Source organism: Thamnophis sirtalis, unplaced genomic scaffold (assembly GCF_051295495.1).
Source record: "Thamnophis sirtalis isolate CommonGarterSnake01/CBP01778 unplaced genomic scaffold, rThaSir2_p1.2 scaffold_4, whole genome shotgun sequence".
In the NCBI taxonomy this organism is placed as follows: domain Eukaryota; kingdom Metazoa; phylum Chordata; class Lepidosauria; order Squamata; family Natricidae; genus Thamnophis; species Thamnophis sirtalis.
Genome location: NW_028261384.1, coordinates 36,738,787 through 36,763,910, shown reverse-complemented (window position 1 = coordinate 36,763,910; position 25,124 = coordinate 36,738,787). Strand labels below are relative to the sequence as shown.

At 37.1% G+C, this 25,124-nt stretch overlaps 1 protein-coding gene across 3 annotated transcripts in view; it reads left to right on the top strand.

The window, feature by feature from the left end:
• Positions 1-12,167, top strand: part of AGMO (alkylglycerol monooxygenase) — a 154,574-nt gene extending 142,407 nt beyond the window's left edge. For 2 of the 3 annotated variants that reach the window (XM_087712754.1, XM_014076208.2), the window contains one exon: positions 11,834-12,167. In XM_087712754.1, the coding sequence (XP_087568880.1) occupies positions 11,834-11,914 (81 nt within the window). In that variant the 3' untranslated portion in view covers positions 11,915-12,167. The remainder of the gene's footprint in view (positions 1-11,833) is intronic. The other variant, XR_015696340.1, reaches the window with a different exon arrangement.
• Positions 12,168-25,124: the final 12,957 nt, after the last annotated feature.

The window sequence follows — 25,124 nt, the reverse complement described above, 5'->3', positions numbered from 1 at the left end:
GATACAGTATTCCAGTATTTGAGGGACTGCAACAAAGAAGAGGGGTCAAAACTATTCTCCAAAGCACCTGAAGGTAGGATAAGAAGCAATGGGTAGAAACTAATCAAGGAGAGAACCAACTGAGAACTAAGGAGAAATTTCCTGACAGTTAGAACAATTAATCAGTGGAATAGCGTGCCTTTAGAAGTTGCGGGTGCTCCAACATTGAAGGTTTTAAAGAAGAGATTGGACAACCATTTATCTGAAATGTTATAGGATTTAAAGGGGGGTTGGAATAGAAGAGCTCCAAGGATTCTTCCAACTCTGTTATATATGAAGATGCAGGTATATACATTTTTAAAATTAATGAGAATATAAAATACAGAGAACTAATACTGGAATAGCTTCAGTGTACTGAGATGTGGTTCTCAACCTGTAATCTTTATCTGAAGTCAGCTGAGCAAAACAAAACCACTCTCTGGAGAGTAACATAGATCTCAGAACAAGAATCCAACCTAAGCTAGATTAAGCACTGTCCTTTGCAGGGCAACAAACAATGGCCGTGGAATACCAAGAACCTTTGGTCTCCATGTAGAGCTTTTGCTTCCTAGAACTCAATGGGATTTTGTAGACAAGAGAAACAGGAGAGAAAAAGAGAGAAATAGAAGATGCAAAATAACAAATAGCAATTGAATAGCAATTGAATTGTGGCAGAAAGTATGCATGCAGCTAAGAGAATCCATGCAGTTTCTCCACATGTTGGGAAAAGTACACTTCCTTAAGTAGAAAACAGGAGTGCTAACATAAAAGTACAGTTGGACAGTTTAACCATGGATACTAAGGTTGCTATTCAATGCAAAAGGATATCTTTTTTAAAGGTTTAATTCTTACAATGACTCCACTCATAACAAGGGTTGTTTCATTTTGCTAGAAGAAAAAAAATTAAATCTAAAAAATATCCAGGAAAAGATTTATAGGTAGACTCAGAAGAAGATTGACAGAATTAATGAAATTCTAGAAAAGAAATGGAAAGAATAATGCCTTTTGAAGTACTGAATTGTTCATCTAGGACATGTTAAACCACAAAATGCTTGGAAGTCAGAAAGCCTGTGAGTAGTTATTTACTACTTTATCTAAGCCAGTCATGTAATTTCTGTAAGTAGACAAATGATTTATTTGACTGTTTTCTAACATGGGTGGAATTTTACATTAGATACACCAATTATTCTTAACCTCATACATGGCTACTTTGATTGTTCTGTTCCATTAGTTTCTACATAAAAGACATATGCAGTATTTGTGGGTCTCTTTAGTGGTACTCAGGAGAAAAAATTGGAAATATTAAAGGTATTTGCAACTGATTCAGTGTCATGCAAAATAATAAAGAAGAAATAAAAGCAAAAGCAGTCCTGATATGTGTGTTCATAAGGCCTGTTATTAACACAAAGAGATCATTTAGATTGCATTATTTTGGCAGGATTCAACTCACACACTCTGCTAAGCCATGATTTTAAACTCTGGTTTGCTGACTGTGTTGCCATCCAGTGGTCAGCCAGGAAACAGCACTTTATTTAATATTTATTTATTTAAAATTCCTTAGAGAAAAATCTCAAAATTGGGTAAAATGTCTAAAATGAATTTTATTGTGTAAACATTAAAGTACTACAAAAAGAAATTTCACAATCTGTCTTTATTTCCCAGCAATCCTAGACTTAGTGACTGATAAATCCTGCACAAAGCTGACAATTCAGCACAAATCACCCTTCTCATTCAATGCATCCATTTCATATTTTCTAGTAAGACAAGTAATGTATGTATGTATGTATGTATGTATGTATGTATGTATGTATGTATGTAAACACTTAAATATGTTTTGTTACCACATAAGTGATTTGATCACAATAATTTGCATATTTGTTACTCGACTGCTATTGAATTTCAAGTACAAGAGTTAAGTTAGAATGATACCAGAAGGTTAATCATTGTGTTTTCAAGTCTCTCTCCACACACTAAAAAAAAGACATTCTCAGTCTTATATGTGATATGTGTCTTTCTCAATCTCTGATCCTCTATCTTCACTCTGTTGAAGTCACTCTCCCAACTTGGGAGTTACAGCCCCAGGTGTTTTTTCCACGACTGGAAACACTTTCTTTTATTTTTGAACTACATCTTCTGTAGTTCTTTATTCAGGCTCTAGTACTTCTTCAGCTTCTCATAATCCTTCTTTCTGATGTTGCTGTTACTTGACCATTACATTATGACCACTGCTGTCTTCTGGTCCTTGTCTACTATTGGATGATTGGCCAGTACCTGCCTGCTATATGTATCTGGAAGTCCCTTGAGATCTTAGCCCTGTAGTTTTCCAATATTGGACCACATGTGGACTCTCCAATGTGGTCTTGGGAATGTCTAGCCATTATATTGTGCAAGTGTTCTTGTATACAATATCAGTTACTTGGTTATGATATTCAGTATTCTAGCCTGCAACTTACACCCTACCACAACTCTCAAGATTCTTTTTTCCATTATGTATTAAAATGGTCTCCAATTAATACAAGATTTGGAATCATTTTTGTATAACATGGTATTCTTATTGATGCTGCTGTTATAATATTGTTGTTATCCTTGGGATGGTTACAATGTTTTGTGGGTAATATTGAGAATGGGGCATCTAAATTTCATTTAACTGTATGTCATTGGATATACAGGTAAATGACAATAAAGGTTATTTCATCTCATAATCTTATCTTATGCTGGATTTTGCCATTTTTCTTGCCTCGTCCTCATGGTTCCTATTTGATTTTGAGTTACCAAAATACTTGTAGCTGATCTGTATGTTTACTACGTGTTCTGCTGGTAGTTCCACTCCATCAGTCTTAAGAACCTTCTCTCGACTACTATCTGGCTATCTTCCTCCAGTTTAGATGACATCTCAATGTCCTCAAAAGCTAGTGTATGGGACCTTGAGGCAGATTTTGCATACTAAACTCATATGTGTAAAATGTTTGGTATACTTTAATGCATTGGAGGGGAAGAAGAGGAAAATGAACAAAATTAGATATGATTTGGGTATTTTGCATTTTTTCCCCACAACCAGCTTTTATAACACCATCTTGATGAATCTGGAAAACTTCACACTCATTCAAGCCATTTTTCTTTTTTAAATGTAACTTTATTATAATAATGTACAAGAAAACTAAGAAAAAGGTAAATAAGCAAGAAGAAAAATTCTGAAAAAAATAAAAATCAAGGAAAAGCCAAGATAAAAGTTTAAAAAGAAAAAAGAAAAAGAAAAAATAACTGAAAAAGAATAACTTATCTTTCTTAGGTACAGATATAGATAAAAATACATTAAATTCTTACTCTAAAATTAAAATAGTTTACATTATTTCCAAACCCAATATCAAAACTTTCATTTCTTCCAATTTCTCACGAAGAATCCAAAATGATTTCCAAATATAAATAAAATTGGTCAAAATATTTTCCCCTGGAAAATCTTCTCCTCTCCTATTTAGTCCTAACATTGGGTTTGTAAACATTGCTGTTAGGAAAATCTACGTTACTCAGATGTTAGCAACTATTACATGCTTTTTAGTATGAATTTCAAAATGATTTCACAAACAATGGTTTTAACTTAACATGTAGGGCACTTGTACCAGTTTACATTTAAAAAGCTTTAAGTTTCAAATGAAAAAGAAAAGAAAAACCACAATACATTTAAACTTTCCTTTTTATGGGAATTATTTGTATTTTTAACAAACAGTGTCTGCTGGTTTTCCTTTGTTAAATCGAAACCTTGTCAGAACAGGTAGTTAAAAGTGGACAGTAGGAGGAAAAAGTTCTGACAAATGTATGTTCTCTCTCTCATTCTCAGGAAAACATCTGTAGCTTCCATAGGAAGCGTTCATTTTTCCCATCAGCCAAGTCCCAGTATCCCCCTGGGTCTACTTTTGGCATAGTTCATCAAGTAGGATGCAGTTTATGGCTTAGAACTTATGAGAGAAAGCATTTGGGCCATTCCTTTCCCTGGCAGAACACTGAGAGCAATTCCCAAGGCTTCAAGCCACATGTGAGCCTCTGACCTTTTCTTAGCACACCATGGGAGAGGTTAACAATGGTTGAAACTTCAGCCATCCCTTTGACATAGAAGCAAAACAATAACAAGCTCTGCCAGGATACAACTATGTGGGGTAGATTTTTCCTCAACCCCCCCCCTTCTTAAATAAAGTGGGGCTTTAGTTTAAGTGGGGCAGCACAAACAAAGCTGAAAACAATACTCAAAAAGAGCGGTTTAAAAACTCAGTATAAAAATCACAACACATACAGTAAAATAACTTATTAGTATTGTTATTTAAAATGATTTCATTGCTTATGATTCAGCCTTCAAGTCGGATGCCCTTTAGATGCATTAGAGTTCAATTTCCTTAATTCTCAACCAATTTCTGGCAGGAACTGAGTTCCCCAAAGACACCATTAGAGAAAAGCCTGGATTAGATTATTTCCACCAAAGCATTGGGCCTGACAGGCCATCACGAAGACCAAATCATTTCACATATGAAGTGGTGGGTGCTGAATCATTGCTGTTGCATCATCTGGGCCCAAATCATCTTTCACCTCCTGTATTCAAGAAGCATGAATTCTAAGCAGTTTCAAAACTTAAAGCAAATTCTCAGGAAGAGAGAGAATAAAATATGAATTTCCTAAGAATCCCTTCCCACACTCACAAAAAGTTTGGTTTTGGTCTGGTAGCTCACTTGTTTTAATTGATTGACTCAAGGGATCTTGTTTTTCCAGGACTGTTTATATGTAGTGTCTTGGATCTTATAAATTCAGGTTTGGTGTCATCAGTAATAGGTATCTACTTACGTTGTCTTCTGATGTACTTGTTATTACCTTCCATTTGTCCAAGCATCTGAGTCTTCTTGCTTCCCAGTTATCTGCCCAAAATATATACATTTTTGCTACTTTATTACATAATGATTTTAATCTTGAACTGGGCTGCCAAATATAAACAAGCACTATATGTCAGTAAATAAAAACCAAAGGTCCATATTAGTTTCATGCCATCAAATTCCCACCTGAATTTGTGTGCTCACAAGTATGAGCCTTACTAGAATGCATATTGTACATACCTCAGGTAGAATTATCAACAATCTATATTGAGCAATTGAGAACAATGGGTATGGTGGGGATATCATTTGATATAGTGTTTTAAAGTACAAGTCTAGACACTAGAAGTTCTAGTCTCTCCTTAAGCACAAAGCCAACTGGGTGACTTTGGACCGGTCACTTTCTCTCAGCCCTAAGTAGGAGACAATGGTAAATTGCGTCTGAAGAAACCTTGTAAAGAAAACAAGAATCAAAGCTCATTGAAAGAAAGAAAAATAAATGAACAATTACTATGGCAAAGTTCACAAAGTCTTTGTGATTTTGCTACTGATCTGAGGTTTCCATCTGAATTATGGTTAACCTTGAGATAAAATCAGTTTTCCGGAAAATGTTGGTACACAATATGTTTGCATTGATCAATTCATCATTAAAACAATTCAAAATACAACTTATAAGTACTCTTTTTCTTGAGATAACAGAGGGCAGTATTAATTGTGCAAGAGAAAGGCTGAGGTTTCTGACTTCCTTCTTTTTTTCCTTCCTATCCCTGAAGAATACAAGGTTTCTGTAACAACCATAAAGTATATTGAATCATCACTTGGCCCACTATTTCTAGAGTAGCACAGGAACTACAGATTTTATGTATGTATGTATGTATGTATGTATGTATGTATGTATGTATGTATGTATGTATGTTGTTTCTGCCTCAAGCAATGCTTCACTGGTGAAATTTATTAAAGTTGTACCTTTGAATCTGATGAAAGATTATTCATGACAGGTAGAGAGTATTGAAGGAATAAATATATAAATATTCACATACTACCAATTTGATTCAGAGTTTTGTATTTTTTGTATTTGTGTTTTTTCTGGAATTCTTTTTATGGAATGAACTTCCATCTTCATTGTAAATTTAATAGGCCTCCTGGAATTAGTGCAGTGCTGCCTCTAACATTGTTATAAAAATTGATCTTTTTAGTCTTTTATCATGACTTCTTTAATAACATTATGTGAAAAGAATAATTAAAAGATAGAAGGAATGTACTAGCACCTTTCTGTGTTGGGTTTGAAACTTTGATGCGACAATTGTACACTAGCAAATGAATGTACAGTACAGCTTCCATATCTAGGCTGGCAAACTCCAGACAACAGCTAGTTGGCAGCAAAGAATTAAAATTCCATAAATTTGTTTCCATCTAGTGGCCACATATATAAATACATGATATTCACAGTGCAGTACTATGTTTATGTTAACTATTTGAAATAACTTTGGAATGAAGCACATGAATGATCCACCCTATAAAAACTTTGTTGTTGAAACCAAATTTGATATCTTTTCCATATGCCTTTGAAGTTTTGAAGTTTGTGTGAGAGTTAAACTAATTTTATTTTCCTTTTCCATTATAAAAGGTTGCTTGCTTTTCAAGTTAAAAAAAATATGAAATTCAACTCTGAAAGTAAACATTTGCAGGAAAATATATAAAGACACAACCTAATACACTATGCACACTTAGTCAATAAAAATAAATTATAGTTCTCATCAGACATTTTGTGTAAACACAGGGAACACTATTGTGCACCAATGAAAAGATCTGCCTCTAAATTTTAATTTGCACAGAGACAGAAGCCAACTAACACAAAATTCATATCAATCTGAAGTGAATTTATATCAGGGAAACAATCTTCACTCGTTATTCATGCCTCAATAGCAGTAGCCTTGTGTAGAGGGTCCTACAAATGTACAACAATAATGAACTAAGTAAAAGATGTTACCAACATAAATACTGAAACCTGAAGGCATAATTATCTTTGTTATGCATAACATCCCCACCATGCCCATTGTTCATATTGACTACTTAGAATCACAGAGGCCTGTTTTTGAATCCAGGTGAATGTTTAGCTTCTATCTGAATACACCTCAGTATTAAAGGAAGTTCCATAAATCTACCAGACATTGCTTTTGTTACAAATTTCTCCATCCTGACATTTGATTGGTGTCTACGTATCTGTAATTTACATCCATTCTATGAATGTATTTTGGAAAGAAAGAAAATCAGTTTTGATTTTCTGCCTATGAAAAATATATTTCAGATATTTAGAAAGTTTTATCATATTTCTTGTTTATGTTCTCTTCATTGAATATCATTTTTAGTCCACTAATAATCTTCATTACCCTACAGCAAACCTGTTTCAATTTCTTCCAATTCCAAAAGTGAGGTGTTTACAATTGTACACAGACCTTTGATGAGGTCTAATCTAAATCATGTGACAATTATTTCCTATTTTTTAAAAATTATACTTTTCTTTGTTAAATTTATTCCATTTCTTTTTTCTATCTATCAACATTGTTTTGAATTTTAGTTGTGCTTTTGAGGGCAATAAGAATTAGCATTTTTATAATCTGAATATTACATAAACAATCTCTTTGATACTGTATCCACATGATAAATTAAAATAGACTGATCCTTTTTGCACCTTCCATAATACCTCTTTCCTATCTGATAAAACATTAACATGTACTCTTTGAGCATGATTTTTGGATCATCTATGTACCTACTTAATTGTTGTGAAATTCAACACAATTAAACACTTAAACAGTTTGCTGATTAACCCATCATGTAGTATTTTGTCAACTGCTTCACTAAACTTGAAATATATTAAGTCTATTGAATTTCGTCAATCTAGTAAGAAAGTTAATTATCAAAAAAGTAAGATAAGAAGATTGATAGTATCTGGGAGAAAGAATGAGAGGCAGTTTTTTCCAACCTCAGCTCACATAGGAAAATATTTCTAGAGCTTTAGGATAGTTTTAACTACTAAAAATTCAATTGATTCAGAGAAAGAAAGAAACCACTGTAGCTGGTAGATTCAAATAAATCATTAGCAACATACGGTATTTCTTGAATTTTCATATCAAAAGCCAAAGAGTTGCATAAGCAAGTTGCCTATGGTGATTTATTTTATACACTTATTGAAACTTATTACTGTCTAATTTTTCAGCAGCAGGATAATTTGCCTAGTTTGTAAAATAAGAAATCAGTAAAATGCACTTTCTTATGAACTGTTAGTACAGAACTGAAAACAGTGAAAATGACAGTATATACTTATTTAAAAACAAAGTAAAACTTTTCATTCATGTTAGATAACCCTTTTATCATGTAATGTTAATCAGTAAGCATAAATGTTTTTTCTTAATTCTAACATTAGAATGGATTATTGTTTTAATCTTGTTAATTATAGTTATTATCTATCTAAGAATCAAAGTTATCAGGGTTACGGATTTGTTTAAGAGGTTAGGTAAAGATAAAGGTTCCTCCCACATGCTTGCTAGTCATTTCCGGTTCTAGGAACGATGCTCATCTCCGTTTCTAAGCCGAAGAGCCAAAGATGTTTCTGTGGCCATGTGGCAAGCATGACTCAATGCCAAAGGTGCATGGAACGCTGTTACCTTCCCATCAAAGATAGTCCCTATTTTTCTACTTGCATTTTTTATGTCCTTTCGAACTGCTAGGTGGGCAGAAGCTGGGACAGGTAATGGGAGCTCACTCTATTACACAGCACTAGGGAACTGCTGAACTGCCAACCTTCTGATCGACAAGCTCAGCATCCCTGTTTACGAGATTAAAGGTTCTAAAAATAATAAAATGTATGCATGCATAGTGTATCTACTTCTAAGAAGAAAAAGAATTCCAAGTTCATTTGAAATAATTTGTGTGTACTATATGAGAAATATATGAGTAACTATCTACACGTATATGTATGTGTACATAGTTACAAATATATACATACCAAGCCCTTCACTAGTCTAATTCAGTCTACTACATACCAAATTGAATGCAAACTATAAAATACCTTGAAAGAGATCTATCATTGCCTGATACTAAAGATATATTAGGAATTCTGGGAAATCTTTTCCTTCTTATAAGGCTCCTCTACATTACATTACTTGGCATGGATAACTCAAAATGTCCTCAGAAATGATCAGAGTGACTCTACAGGTATAGAGTCCGGAAGGTAAAGTTGAAAGCAAAATAAATGATAAGCAAGCCCTACTTCTCCCTTCAAGAATGAATACTGGTCTGCAATTTGAAGAGGGAATAAATTATCTCATACGAATTTGGTACATTAGAAAAAAACAAAAAAAATATTTTCATATCTGGTGGAAAAATACTTTTCCCTGTTCATATATATAATTTGCTTCTAAATTGCAGGAGTCAAAAGTAGACTAAATTTAAAAAGTAAGACTGAATGATAATATATTCCTATACAAATTATACATATTTACTCAAAAGTTATTATCTCTAAATTACCTTGAATTATTTTATGTATGTAGAGAACCACAATATTTAATATTTTAATTTCAGCTCTTTTTTAAATTGAAATATTGTTAATCAATTAATTTATCAGCTGAACCTTTCAATTGTGTGAGACAAAATTAGCCACAAAGTTATTTTTTATTATAGAATATTTACAGAAATAGATAGGCATTATATATTTTTTTCTTTGACATTGTAAACTACATTGTTTAAACTGCAAGAAGTAAAATGGATATTGTAATTTATAACATTTTGATAAATGAATAAATATTATTGGAGATATCAAAAAAGGAGTTATTTTTGCAGTTGTAACATGATGGTGTAAAATAAGGTCCATTTGTTTATTTCAGGCTACATATGTGTATTTGGGGACATTTGGGGATAGTTTGCTATCCTAAACTAATACATTAACATTGGATTGAAGCAGGAGTGAATTCCAGTAGTCACTACTGCCAGTTTGCTCGTGGCTGCGCCAGGTGCTTGATGCACGCTGTGCATGCATGCACAGTGCAATAAAAAAATTATGCGCATGTGCAGAAGCAAAAAAGAAGATGGCAGCGTCTATTTTGCCACCAGAAAACCGGTTCCGGGCGTGGCAGGCCAGGTCGCTGCTGGTTCCAGCAACCCAGGCCGCCAAACTACTACCGGTTCGGCCGAACAGTAGGAACCCACCAGTGGATTGAAGTAGTGAAACATGTTATTTGTATTATTATAGTTTGTTGCACAATTATCCAGATACTTAGACTGGCATTTTTATCTGCCCATCAAGACATTACCAAGATTTTGTTGTTTTGCAGTGTTAAAAGGCATTGTTGCAGGATGTAAGCTATTCCAAGTAAAACTACCTTATGCAATTGACTAGTGATTTTGGCAATGGTGATGATTCAAGTAATGCTCCAGTTCTTTTAGGATTAGATCAAATATGCCTTTTACTATTGGTCTTATATTTGCTTCCTTTTATACTGTTGGTCTATATATATTTGTAGATCTTTGTATTTTGTGATTTTCTCCAGTTCTTTCTCCTCTGTTATGCTCTCTGGAGGTATAGTGCCCAGACTATACAGCAGACTTTCTTTGTACTATTGTTGTTGTTACCATTATTTAAATAATGTGTTATATTTCCTTCCTTCCTCCCTCCCTCCCTCCCTCCCTTCCTTACTTGAAAATATGTATGTGTGTGTGTGTGTATTGTGTCATATATTGTATATATATATATATATATATATATATATATATATATATATATATATATATATATGTTGCATTTGTGCTGATAAATAATGTATAATATGTATGTGTGTGTCTGTATGTGTGTGTGTGTGTGTGTATGTATATATATATATATATATATATATATATATATATATATATATATATATATATATATATATATATATATATATATATATATTCAATGAATTACAATCAATTTAAATATATTTCATCATTAGAGCAATTCTGTCTTTTACCTTGAAACTAATGAAAATAAGAATGGCAGGAGGTTTAGAAAGTTTGAATTATTGTTAACTGAATTTCTGCACTCTAGACAACATTTAAATGTATGACTTTAATTGTTGTGCAATTCTCAAGACATTTATCCTATGTAAATCCTGATGGAACTGAATGGGATTTTCCAATCAATAGAATTCCAGAACATAATCAAGCCCTCACCTTCAGGGACATTTTTGGCTTGTTAAACTCTTTAGAAGAACCACAATTAGATCTGTACTTAATTCTTTCTTGGATAATGCAACTGTTTTTTCATAAATCTTCTGTCCTGTCTCTATATCATTCCAAGCCAACCACAGTTCCTTATATTCAGATGGTCCTCCCATCTTCCCAATAGCATCTTGGATTTCTATTATGGATGCATATGTCTACTCATTCTTGACTCTTTCCAAACCATATGGCCTCCACAGATTCAGTTCCCAGAGGCATGTTCATTGAATACATCATTTTCACAGCATGGGGAGACAACTTGCAGCTGTGGAATGCATCAGACTAAGTTAACACAGTCTTCTATTTACTTTCCAGAGCAGTCCATTGTAAAGAAAGAGAAAGGGGGGGGGGGAACCAGAAAATTGACATAAAAAAAAAATACCCTGCCCAATTTTAGCTGTGGTACCACTGGTTTCTGCTCTGTCCACCAACAACATGCATCCTTCAACAAATTAGCCCACCAATATAAAAACTGACTGTAATATTGGAAATCAGTATTTGTTAATGATCTTTTATAAAATTCAGCTGGAGGGGATTATATTTTAATTTAATACATCTTGTCTCTTTTTTTAATACTGTATATCTTATTATTTTGAAATGATTAGCAGGTTATTACAAATAATTTTGTAATTTGGCAACATATGTGTCTTTTTAACTGCATAATTCTTAAGAAAATAAGAATGTCTTTTTTGTGTTTATATTTCATACAATAGGTATTATTTTTCCTCTGCATTGCATTTTGGGGGATTCAGATCATAAAGCAACTCACTTCAAGCCCAGCAAAGCAACACTAAGAAGAAGTCTACCAAAATTTTATTCTTTGTGATGGATTACTTTCATATTTTGTGAAGAACTACAGTAGAGTATTCTTTAATATATTCATCAATAGAAACAACAACATATAACCAAATCAAAGATCAACATATCTCAATTTCTTTACTTTTTTAAAAATTTGGAAACCTCTGAATTTTCTGCATCAATTTCATTTGTATACAAATGTATATGTAATTTTAACAATAATATTAATAAATATTAATCATGTATGGTGGCCATAAGCTCATTTGTTTTCTTTATATGTTGATAAAATCAAAGGATTCTTGACATTTATACGGTGAAGTTTCACTGATATAAGATGAATATTGAGCAAAATTTTGCAATTAAACATATATACACTTCATACTTGCAAATATAAACTTTAACCTGGGGTATTTATTTTTTAACTTGACTATAATTTATTTAAGTGGATTGAATTCCGCCTTTCTTTCCAGAAAGGATGCAAAGCAATTGCCATATTTTTCGGAGTATAAGACGGACCTCCCCCCCTAAAAGAAGGTAAAAATTTGGATGCGTCTTATACACCGAATGTAGCCCTGCCAACCCACCGGTCTCCACCCTTTGGCCTTTGCCTCCCAGCAATTTACCTCCTTGCAGAAAATGTGAAAATGGGGCTTGTGGAGGCGGTAATAGGCTATGGCAATCACTGCAGCCTGAAACAGCTGATCATCGCGAGGCCCATCTTGAAACTGAAAGATAAACCAGCTGTTGGTTGTTTGCTGCAAAGGACAAATTGCTGGGAGGCAGATTCTTCTAATCAGACTTTACTGAAACAGGCTATTTGCTGTTTGGTGCAAAAAGGTGAGTCAATACACTATAAATGCATATAGAATGTTCAAATTATTAGACTTATTTTTTTAAAGAATGTGTTATTATTGTTTTAGACAACTTAACAAAATGAAGAAACTTTTTAAAATAAATGCTTGATTGGAAGAGGCCCAGTGCTATTGCATATTCTCTGCTATAGCATGTTCTCTGCAAAAGAATAATCTGAAATGTAACATCACAAACAGTGTATATTGTCTGTACTGTTTGCTGCAAGGAAGCAAATTGCTGGAGGCAGAGGCAGATCCCCCCCTTTATTTTCTTCCCCAAAAGCTAGGTGCATCTTATACTCCAGAATGTCTTATACTCCAAAAAATATGGTAATCATTAAAATAATGATGAAAAGACCTGGATAAAAATAAAAGTCTTAATATACTTTCTAAAAGTAGAAGGAGTGGGGCTGAACACAATCCAAGAGATTCTATTTTATAATTTGGGAACTGCACCAAAGGCTATTCAATACGTCTCAACCATACAAAAGTTGAAACCAATGCTAAAGATTGCTTTTTTGTAGAATAATGCTAAACATAGTATTGGGTAACTACAGATAGTCCTCGACTTACAACAGTTCATTTAGTAACCATTTGAAGTTGCAACAGTGCTGGAAAAAAATTTGCACTTACAACATTGCAGCATCTCTGTAGTAATATGATCAAAATTCAGATGTTTGGCAACTGATTCATATTGATGGTTGCAGCAGTCCTTCTAATATCATGAATTGGTTAACACTCTGGATTTTGTACAACTAGAATGTCCAGGGCATAAATAATCTTTCAGTCATTTCCTTTGGCAAAGTTGTTTGTTTCTTTTGCACCAGATTTTATATATACAGCTTCATAGACAGAGCCTTGGGTATGTAAAGAAGTTTCAGATAAAGGACTTAGAGGCATGTTTGCAAATGGAGGTGATACTGGAGCTTGGCACTTCACTTTGCAACATGTCACTTTTCTGATACTTCTTTTAAGTATCTTTTGAAAATGTATAAATAGGCAGGTAACGTATTTTGTACCAAAGGAGATGTTGGATAGCTCATTTATGCCCAGAGTCCTGCCATGGATATTCTAGTTGTATAAGCTATTATATTTCTTCTCCTGCTTCCTGCTGTTCAAGCTTTTGATCCTCAGTTTCACATACTGCTACCCTGGACTCTGAACTTCTGCTGTCACCATGAGTTATTAACTGTGTCTGATTTTTTCCTTGAAACTCTGTTGTTGCTTTTGGTGTATCCAATCTCTGATCTTCAGATTGTCTTCTTTCTCAGCTGTGTTTCCCCTTTTCAATTTTGATGGATTTTTGCTTTTGGTTATTGGTTATAACCTGCAGGCTAAATCTGCTCCTTACTATAAATCTGTATCCTAGTATAACAGTGAAAATTTTAGCCCATCCGGATGCACATTGCTGTCTAAATGATATCCTGTTTTGTCTATCTGTCTGTCTGTTTCTTTCTCTATTCCCCTACATTCTATCTATCTATCTGTCTGTCTGTCTGTCTGTCTGTCTGTCTGTCTGTCTGTCTATCTATCTATCTATCTATCTATCTATCGAATCTATCATATATACTGTCTTTATTATTTTTACAAATAACTTAAGGGGGTGAACATTTAGCATAAACACTTTAAAAGAATTTCATTCTTAATGATTGAAACTAGAATTGATCAGGAAAAACTGTAGGAGTTATAATGGAAAAGAGGGAGCTTGTATGAGGTAAGCCTTTGGATAATGGTTTGTACAACACTATATCTTAGAAGACATGGCTAAGCCTATACTTGCATCTTTTTTGCCATTATGCCCAACTCTTATTTATTCAGATCCTTGAGATCTGTTGAAATTTTTATTTTTTTCCTATTATTTTGTCACATTATCTATTTATGTCATGTTTATGTTTATTTGTATTACTGATATATATCTGAATGTTACATAAATTCCTAATTCAGCTGGATTGTAATGTCTGAAGCGGATTGTAGCAATAATTGAAAATATAAAAAGAAGCATAATGAATAACAGGAAGTAACTTTACACAAACATGTCTGAATCTGATCTATTTATTTCAAATTGACACGATATAACGCACTGATATATTCTACAATTGATTTCTCAATTGATGTTAATGTGTTTTTGCTGTTCCTATTATGACAGCATGATGTCATAAATGCAAAATCATTTTTCCATAGCAAACCTGATAAAAAAATTAACAACATTTGTCATTAAGAGGAACACCAAAGTTTATTGATCTGGTCAGTTGTATTCCATCGGGCCCCGCATTCTATCTAGATTTACACAGTACCGTATAGTAAATTAATTTGGAGGCCAAGAAAGTAAACAAAGCATTAGTCCTCTAGATTAGTCCTGAAAGTGATACTAAAGGTAAAGATTTCTCCTGTCCATTCTGTCCAACTGTAGTGGGTGCTACCTATAACTGTTTCTTAGCTGACAGAGTCAACATTGTGCAAAAAAATTACATGTCCTGTGGCTGGCAAGTCTATATATACTAGATAAGAACAATAAAGCAATATATCCTGAACCAAAGGATAAAAATAATAAGTACACTTAAAATATTTTAATAAGTTAATTCTAAAAGCATCCAGTTTTGGGGTAGTTGTTATTCTGAAAATATATGGAAAGCAAACATTTCTTACATGTTTCTTGAACCAATAAGAAATGGATATCATTATGTTGCAGAAGTGTGTGATTTACTGCTACTTCTTTGTATTTGTAATATTTAGATCTTCTTATTTTTATCCCTTCCCCCCCAATGGAATTAATCTTCCTGCATTTCTCTAGCTATGTATTCTAGGACCTTCTTCTTACTAGAAATGTTACACCTTTACATTAATTAAATATCTTGAATTCTCTCAGAGATAGATGCTTCCTCCCCAGTTTATCAATTCTAACTTCTGAAACTGTGTCTGCTGACAATTGTAAATTATAAGCCTTCAGAAAGAAAACGGAAAAGAGTCTACGGAAAAATATATTTCACAAAATATGACAGAAAACACAAATGCATTTTTAAAACATGTGTTTTAAAATTGTAAAGTATGAAAATGTTTTAAAGGCATAGTTATAAAAATGTTTATATTTTAAACAAAATTCCAGATCAATTTGGAATAAGCCAAAATAGATTCAGAAATAAACCAAATCAAATCACGAAAAGCTCACAGAACAGATTGAGTCTTTCCAAGCTATATGTAGTGTCCATTATTTCTTTCCCATATTGTACCCATCCTCTGCATTTCATTGTTTTACTAACCCCTTAATGTCTTTCATGTTATTTTTTGCTTAACTTTTTTTTTACTTCTTTATATTGTCAATCACTTTCACTTTGCTTATATCTCTGGATATTCACTGTTTCTTTCACAAAGAAGTGTGCATTTTAACATGTGACTGAGTATACAGGTGATAGCCAACAATGGCATCTAATTAATTGAAATTAACAATTTTAAAGGAATTCAAAATTGGACTACTGAAAATATGATCATATCAACAATAGGATCTCTCACATACTCATACTCTTTCATTCAATACAAGCCTGTGCTCTCCAATCTCAATAAAATAATCTCATCATATTGTGATGAAGTGAACTGCAGTGAAACATAAAAATTTATGCTTTTGACTAAAAGAAGTTTCCAGTTTCCTCCGGATGTTTTGCTTTTTCACAAAAAACAAAACAATGAGGCAACACACAGAATCTTGCAAGTGTTTTATTCAAATCCTTTCCCTTCATATGTACTTCTCATTTTTATCTCTTTGCCCCCCCCCCTGCTCCCTAGATACATATAAAGGTGATAGTTCATATTCTATTAAAGTTTTACTAAGTTAGGCCTCATTTTAAATCTTATCTCAAGACATTATTTTGAATTGACTAGAATAGTCAGCAATGGGGTTGTTGTTTTTTGCTTGAATTTATCCTTTTGGCATCTCTCAGTTAATTAATCTTAATTCTTGCCTTAACTTTGCAAGGAAATCCCTGAAAATATAACTTGTGCAGCAGTGGTACTTGGAATGTGTAGGCACCATTAAATGATTTTTTTTTTAGAAAGTTGTCATATAGTTCATTGCTTTAATCGAAAATCATTAACATAAAAAGAAGCATTAATGAAAAGATTTAAATTAAAAAAAATAGTAAGCAAACAAGCAAATAGAAGCCAATACTATCCTAGTCTGTATTTAAAAAAGGGATACAATCAAGATTGTGTGAAGTATTAATATCACTTTATATTGTTTTTGTAAATACTGTAATTTGTATCCAGTTTTGGTAACAATATGAAAAAGATGTTCAGACTTTAGAAAGAGCGCAAAAAAGAGCAACAAGATGTTCAGGGCACTGGAGGCAAAAGTTGTAGGAATTGGGTATGTCAAGTTTAATGAAAAGAGGGCTAGGAGTGGCTCCAACAAAGGACCTATTCTCCAAAGGACCTGAAGGAAAAAGTGGATGGAAATTAACAGGAAGAGAAGCAACAAGGAACTAAGGGGAAATTTCTCAACAGTTGAACTATTAATCAGTGGAGCAGCTTGCCTCCAGAAATTGGAACTGCTCCAACACTGGAGGTTTTTAGACATTGGACAACCATTGGTCTGAAATGGTATAGGGTTTCTTGCCTGAGCACAGGATTGGACTAGAAGACTTCCAAGGTCTCCCGCAACTTGGTTATTCTGTTAATTTCTGCAATAGCACTTAGACTTACTGTATATACCACCTCATGGTGCTTTACAGTCATGTGTAAGTGGTTTAGAGAGTCAGCATATTGCCTCAATAATCTGGCTCATCGTTTTACTGACTTCAGATACTCAGCTGCAATCTAACCACTGTGCCACCATGCTTCTTCAATGGTGTTATATTAGTATGGAAAGTGGAATAATAAATATAGACAGATGAAGGTTGTTTATTTATTTTGCTAATTTCATAAAGTGTTAAGAGATTGGGATTTATTTAAAAATTACATGAAACTAAGTGACATTGAAATTGGCAAATTTTCACATTTTTAACAGGGCCACCCTAACCCAGTGTGTAATTTGTGTGCAGCACAGGGATGCTACTTGAAGCACAGCTATTAGATACATCAGGGAAATATCAGCAGCAAAAACACACATATTGAACTACAATAAAGTTTTTTGGGGGGTGGACAGTGGGAGTTTTGCTCTCCAAATTCAAGGGACCTAATCCTAATCCTAAATTTGTTTCCCACCCCCATGTGATTTTCCCATGTATTTCACCAGGACGAGTAGATGGGGGGAGGGCTCGAAAAGTCATAACCCTCTTAACCATACTGATCAGCTACGAATCTGTTAGTGATGTCCGTTTTGCTCTACAAATTCAATGGGACCTAACCCTAACCCTCAGTGGGATTTCCCCCAATGGGATTTTCAGATGTGTTTCACCAGGAAGATTAGAAAGGGGATCCTCAAAAGGTCACGACCCTCCTAACCATACTGATGGGCTACAAATCCATTGATGACATCCATTTGGTCTCCAAATTCAAGGGAACCCTAAATTTGTTTTCCCCCAATGGGATTTTTGCATCTATCTCACCAGGAAGCAAAGAAATGGGGGGCTCGAAATATCATCCACCTCAAAACCATACTGATGGGCTATGAATCTATTGGTTATGTCCGTTTTACTCTCAGAATTCAAGGGGACCTGTTCTGACCCCCCCTTCTTCGTCCAGGAACGAACGCCGAAACCAACATAAATGAGAATGTTTTTTTTAAAATCAGTCCAGACTCTCATTGGCTGCAAGCCACATAAACAGAGAGATAAGCATTCTGGCAGCAAGTCCTACAAAGTTTGGCAGCAATGCAAACAAACTCTGGCAGCAATCCAGGCTGCCAAGTTTGTTTCTTGTTAGTCCTTAACATTGACATCTGCAGAAGAGCGTGGCACAAGCAGTCTCTTTTATAATCAGGAGAGGATCTTAATGAGCATCAGCTGAACGTAATTACCTCCTGTAATTACGCAGTTGTTCTTGACACCAAGTAGCCCTTCGATGGCGTGCATCCCGGAACAACTCACAGGTGTTTTCTGGATCACTCACTCTTGTCCCCCCCCACTGATCCAAGGCTCAGGCGCCACCTGGTGGCCAACCAGTCTCTCCGCACCTGTTCGGAGTCGGAACCCTGTCCAGCGTCCTCCATCTCCTCCAAGGCCGACTCATAAAACCTCTCGCTGTCGAAGTCTGGCGGCAGCTCCAACCGGGCCACAACACTATCCCTCACCACATGGCCCTTCCCCCAGGTCTGACGCCTGGGATGTGGTCGGGAGGGGTTGTCCATATGATAGGCTCGCACCAGGGCAGGGGCATGCATGGCTGTTGCTTTGGTCCAGGTCGCCCCGTCCGACCCCTCATCCCCCCACTCTACCAAATACTGGAACCATCCCTTGAGCCATCTGGAGTCATGGATCCAGGCCACTTCATGTGATGGCCGCGTGTCCACTGCACGCAACGATGGTTGAAGGGAAGAGAGTCAGCGGAGAGGACAAGCTGATCATTCAGGGATCAAGAACGAGCGATGGAACACCGAGTGCACTCGCATTGAATGTGGGAGGGTCAGGCGATAAGCCACCGGGTTGATGACGGCTTCCATGGGAAATGGTTCAAGATACCAGTGGTCTAACTTCTTAGCCAGCCAGTGGGATGGAAGATGCATGTGGACAGCCACACACACGATCTCCTACAGCCAACTCCAGCACCGCACGCTGAGACTTATCTTCCACCCTTTTGTAATCTTCCTTCGCCTGGTTCAGATAGCAGCGTACCACTTGGTGGACCGCCTGGACCTCAAAGAGGAAGTCCTATGCTGCGGGGACCGAGGAGTCCACCGAGGTGAGAGGGAAAAAATGAGGATAGTACCCGATGTTAGCCATGAAGGGCGTTGTCCGTGTGGAGGTATGCTGGGAGTTGTTAAATGCAAACTCTGCCACGGCCAGGAATTCCACCCTGCTGCAGATTCACAAAACAGCGCAGGTACTGTTCTAGAATCCCAATCACCTTCTCCGTACCCTCATTGGTTTTGGGATGGTGCACTGAGGACAAACATACTTGCACATCTAGAGCTTCCATCAGCCCTTTCCAAAACTGGGCCGTGAATTCTGTCCCACGGTCCAACACCACCCGGTCAGGTAGTCCATGCAAGCAGAACATGTGTTAGATGAACATGTGGGCCGTGGCGCAGGCTGTCAGAAATCTCTGACGGGATGAAATGCACCATCTTGGTGAGCATGTCCACCACAATGAGAACCGTGGTAAACCCTGATGACGGAGGCAACTCGGTCAAGAAGTCCATGGATACGGCTCCCCAGGGTCTGTCTGGGGTTGGCAAGGGCTGCAATAACCCTGGAGGAGCCTCCATCGCTGACTTAGCCTGTCAACACTGGATGCATGACGTCACGTACTTCTGTATGTCATCTCGTAAGCGAGGCCACCAGAATGTATGGGAGACCAGGTGCAATGTCTTGAAAAGACCAAAATGTCCTGCTGCTGGAGTGTCATGACACTGGGGGAGAACCAGTCCACGGATGGGCCCTGTGGGCACACAGAGCCAGTCCCGATACCTCAAAAGTTCCTCATCAAAGGTCCATGGGGAAGCCGACCCTACTTTCGCCTTTTGTTGCTCCACCCACTCGTTGCCTCACTGAGCCTCCCATATCAGAGATCATACGTCCACGGGTTCATGAAGGATGCAGCAAAGGATTCGACGGGTAGAACGGTCCGGGGTGGAAGCGAGTCTGCAGGATCAGAATACTCCAGTTTTCTAGACAGGGCATCCGCCCTTTGATTCAACCCACTAGGGATGTACATCACTTTAAAATTGAACTGGGCAAAGAACAGAGACCACCGGATCTGGCGTTGGTTCAGCTTACGTGCCGTGGTCAAAAACTCCAAATTCCGATGATCCGTCTGGACCGTGACCTGATGCCTGGCCTGCTCCAGGTGATGCCTCCAGGCCCGAAGTCACGTAAAATTGGATGCCCTCCTCATGCTCCCCGAGGATCAAACGCAAAGTTTGCGTGGCGGCCTTGATAGGCCCAGACAGAAGGAACCGTCCATCAATAGTCTCGACTGGCATCGGTGGGTTCACCGGACGCAGAGGGACGTCGTATGCTGTAACAAGCGCCGCATCCATAAAGCTCGTGGTAGCCTCAGAGTCGACCAAGGCATGGACCGGAATTCCCTGCAGACTACCTGACAAGAGGATGTGTGCTGCTAGAACCCTGTGCCGTGGTGGCCGGTCCACCTCTGCTTCGGATTGCGTCCTAGTCCTGACACGTGGCTCTGGAGCTGAAGGGTTGGTCTCAGACCTCGCAGCCCCCTACTCTTCTTAAGGCAAGCTGTGGTTAAATGTCCAAGAGCCCCACAAGAAAAGCACAACCCCGTCGTGTGCCGTCTGTCCATCACCATGCTTGCCACTCAGGGTGTGGCGGCACTCAACTCCATGGGCTTCCCCCTGGCAATTGCAGTCTCCTGAAGAACCGGCACACTAGTGGTCTCCTGGGATGCACGGTGAGGCCTCCGCCTCTGCAGCTGGGTGTCTATCCGGAGGCACAAATAGACCAACGCGTCGAACATCGGTGGCCTGTCCACTCTCGCCAGTTCATCCTGTAAGTCATCGGACAGCCCGACCTGAAAAGTATCCATAAGGGCTGGCTCAGCAGCCAGAATTCGCTGACATAATCCTGCAAGGAGCCATTGCCCTGCTGCAGTGCCCTGAGTCGTCTGGTGGCTGTTTCTTCCTTAATGGGATCCTCAAACATCAGCCAGAGATGATTACAAAAGCCCTGGAAATCATCCAGCAGAGGGCTAGGCTGAGATAACAACAGCGTAGCCCAATGGGCAGCTGTGCCTGAGAGCAAGCTAATGATAAATCCAACCATTGTCCGGTCAGTGGGAAAGTCCTCCGCTCTCAAGCTGATAAACAGCTGGCATTGTCCCAGGAATGCTGCAAACATAGCTTGATTGCTATCAAACTTGTCTGGTGTAGCCATTGGACACTTCCTCCTTGGCTGGGGGGGGAGTTAGCAAGTCCCAGAAGCTGAGAGACTTGACCAGTCAGCAAAGCAAGCTGTTGAGCCAACTGGGCATTCTCAGCACGGAGTTGCTCCATTGTAGCTGAATGGAGGTTTGTCTGGGGCAGAAGTCAATGAGAATGTTTTTTTTTTTAAATCAATCCAGACTCTCATTGGCTGCAAGCCACATAAACAAAGAGATAAGCACTCTGGCAGCAAGTCCTACAAAACTTGGCAGCAATGCAAACAAACTCTGGCAGCAATCCAGCCTGCCAAGTTTGTTTCTTGTTAGGCCATAATGTTGACTTCTGCAGAAGGGCGTGGCACAAGCAGTCTCTTTTATAATCAGGAGAGGATCTTAATGAACATCAGTTGAACGTAATCACCTCCTGTAATTATGCAGTTGATCTTGAAGCTGAGTAGCCCTTCGACGGTGTGCATCCCGAAACAACTCATAGGTGTTTTCTGGATCACTCACTCTTGTCTCCTCCCCACTGATCCAAGGCTCAGGCGCCACCTGGTGGCCAACCAGTCTCTCTGCACTTTGCTCGGAGTCAGAACCCTGTTCAGGGTCCTCCATCTCCTCCAAGGCCAACTCATAAAACCCCTCGCTGTCGGAGTCTGGCGGCAGCTCCAATGGCTCCTGCCGAGCCACAACAGGGACCTAACCCAAACCTTAAGTAGGTTTTGTCCCCCCAATGGGATTTTCCCATGTATTTCATCAGGAAACGTAGAAAGTGGACCTCAAAAAGTCATGACCCTCCAAACCATACCGGTGGGCTACGAATCCATAGAGGTAGCACTAAATGGACTTCAGCACAATAAAGACTTCTATGCCAGCAGTAGTCCTACCTTCTTAGAATTCTTTGCATGTTAATTCTTTATATGTTAACTGTTAAATCCTCTTTTGAACTTTTACAGCATGTATCATTGAACATTTTAACTGTTCACAGAATCTAGAAAAAAAACTTGTTAACTGCATCACAATTTACGAAAAAGAAACATTCTTTGTGTAGCTTCTTGTCTGCATTAGAATTATTACACTGAAGATAGCAAGGCTTAACATGTCCTTTTGATTGTAGTGCGCCCCACCCCTTGGAGGCTTTATGTCCAGGATTCTTTATTGATCTCATTATAAAACAAAGATTTCAGACACTTGTGCAATTCATATACCTTCCCATTCCTCATAAGAGTATTAATTTCCAAATGATGACATGTCACATGGCTTGAAGGCTGATAAATAAGAATCCTTTCAGAATTTTGCAATATGATAGTTGATCAGGAATTACATAATCTGTGAACCATTTCTTCATATAGTGAAACATTATTCTCCTTATGATAATTTCAGTCAAGTATGTACCTAAAAGAATTAAGGACATGGTATCTGTGAGGGAAAAAACTATGGTGCCACCTTGATTTGACTTAATAGTTAATTAGTTTATGAGTTTATCTTCATATGAGCTGATCTTCATATGCAGTTTATCTTCCAACTGAGAAGAACAAGAAGACTTCTGGTACTCCAGCATGTATTTTATATATATTGATTTTTTTTGCTTCTGAATCTTACTGTAATTTGTATTTAATTGAATCTATAAATCTAATTTATACTTTCCTACATAGTAATATATAGATACTACTAATATTTAGATAAAGCAAATCTGGAAAGTGAATTGAATTTAGGAAGAGAAAAAAAGAGAAAACAGAAGACTTGTCTTATTTTTAAAGGCTGTGAAAAGACTGAAAACAAAAATGAGGAAAAGTTCAGTTATGTCTGTTTATTGGGATTAATTTAGTTCTACCTTTACAAATAAGGAGCTACGGTGAAATCAATGTTGTTACTCTCCTTCTGTATTTATGTAGCAATTCCCATAATCAAATCTAAGTAAGTTAATGGTAAAGATTCCCCTCGTACATATGTGCTAGTCGTTCCCAATTTTAGGGAGCGGTGCTCATCTCTGTTTCTAAGCTGAAGAGCCAGCACTGTCTGAAGAAGTCTCTGTAGTCAAGTGGCAGGCATGACTAAATGCTGAAGGCATGCAGAATGCTGTTATAGGTGGCCCCTATTTTTCCACTTGCGTTTTTACATGCTTTCGAACTGCTAGGTTGGCAGAAGCTGGGACAAGTAATGGGTGCTCACTCTGTTACACGGCGCTAGGGATTTGAACTGCTGAATTCCTGACCATTCAGATCGACAAGCTTAGCATCTTAGCCACTGAACCACCACGTCCCTAGGAAATCTAAGTACAAATGTCTTTTTAAAAAAAGTTCATAAAGACAATTCTCTCTCATTCTCTCTCTCTCATTCTCTCTCTCTCTCTCTCCCTCCCTCCCTCTCTCTTCCTCCCTCCCTCTCCCTCTCCCTGTTTCTTTCCCTTTCTCTCACACAAAAGATGTCCCATTCAAGACTAAAAAACTGGATTTTGGTAATTTAATTAGATGAAAAAAACATAATGTGGGATCGGCTGTTGTTTGTATTTTATCTTCTGAAAATACAGTTTCAGCATGGGAGGGGGAAAAAGGATTTTGGAAAAAGTGTAGGAGAAGATTCCTGTGCAGTGTGGGAGAAACATCTGCTTTGTGTCCACCAAAGACCACCAATGATGCCCTTGAATAACTCTATAAAGGAAAATAAATGTGGGAGGATGACAGCTACATAAGTGGATATAGCTTGGGGAAAAGCCAGACACATATAGTAAAATAAGTTTCTATTATTTGGACACACCTCTCTTTCCCTAGTGGAATTCATTTCCAGTTTTTATAATAAACCAAATTAAATTATAAACTAAAGGAACAGAATTGCATAACTACTGGCAAGTGTGCTTGTTATTCCTCTTGTATAATGCCACCCATGATAGATAGATGAATGGATGCATGGATGGATGGATGGATAGATAGATAGAGATACAGATAGTAGGAATTGATATTTTAACAAATATTTATAATGGCCAGGTTTAATGAAGATATTTGGAAGGAAAGAATTGCTACCTTTGTGATAGATATTGCATTCAAATTGGAAGGAGATTATTTGGTTTGATTAGCAAAAGAAATAAATAGAGAAGCACCCTTTCTACGTCAAGATAAACTCGTTTTGGGACTATTGTAAGCCACAAGGGAAGATATCAGAGGTGGGTTGCTCCTGGCTTGGCCCTGATCAGACAAACTCCACCTACCTGCCTGGATGCTTCTACACATGTGCAGAAACATCGCACGCGCGCACACCAGTAGTAAAATAATTGGAAATTCACCATTGGAGGATATCCTTCTCTGAAAAAAAATCATGTATTTAACCCAATGTATAATATTTTCCTCTTGTTATTACACCTGTGCCTGGTTAGGCTCACATGCCA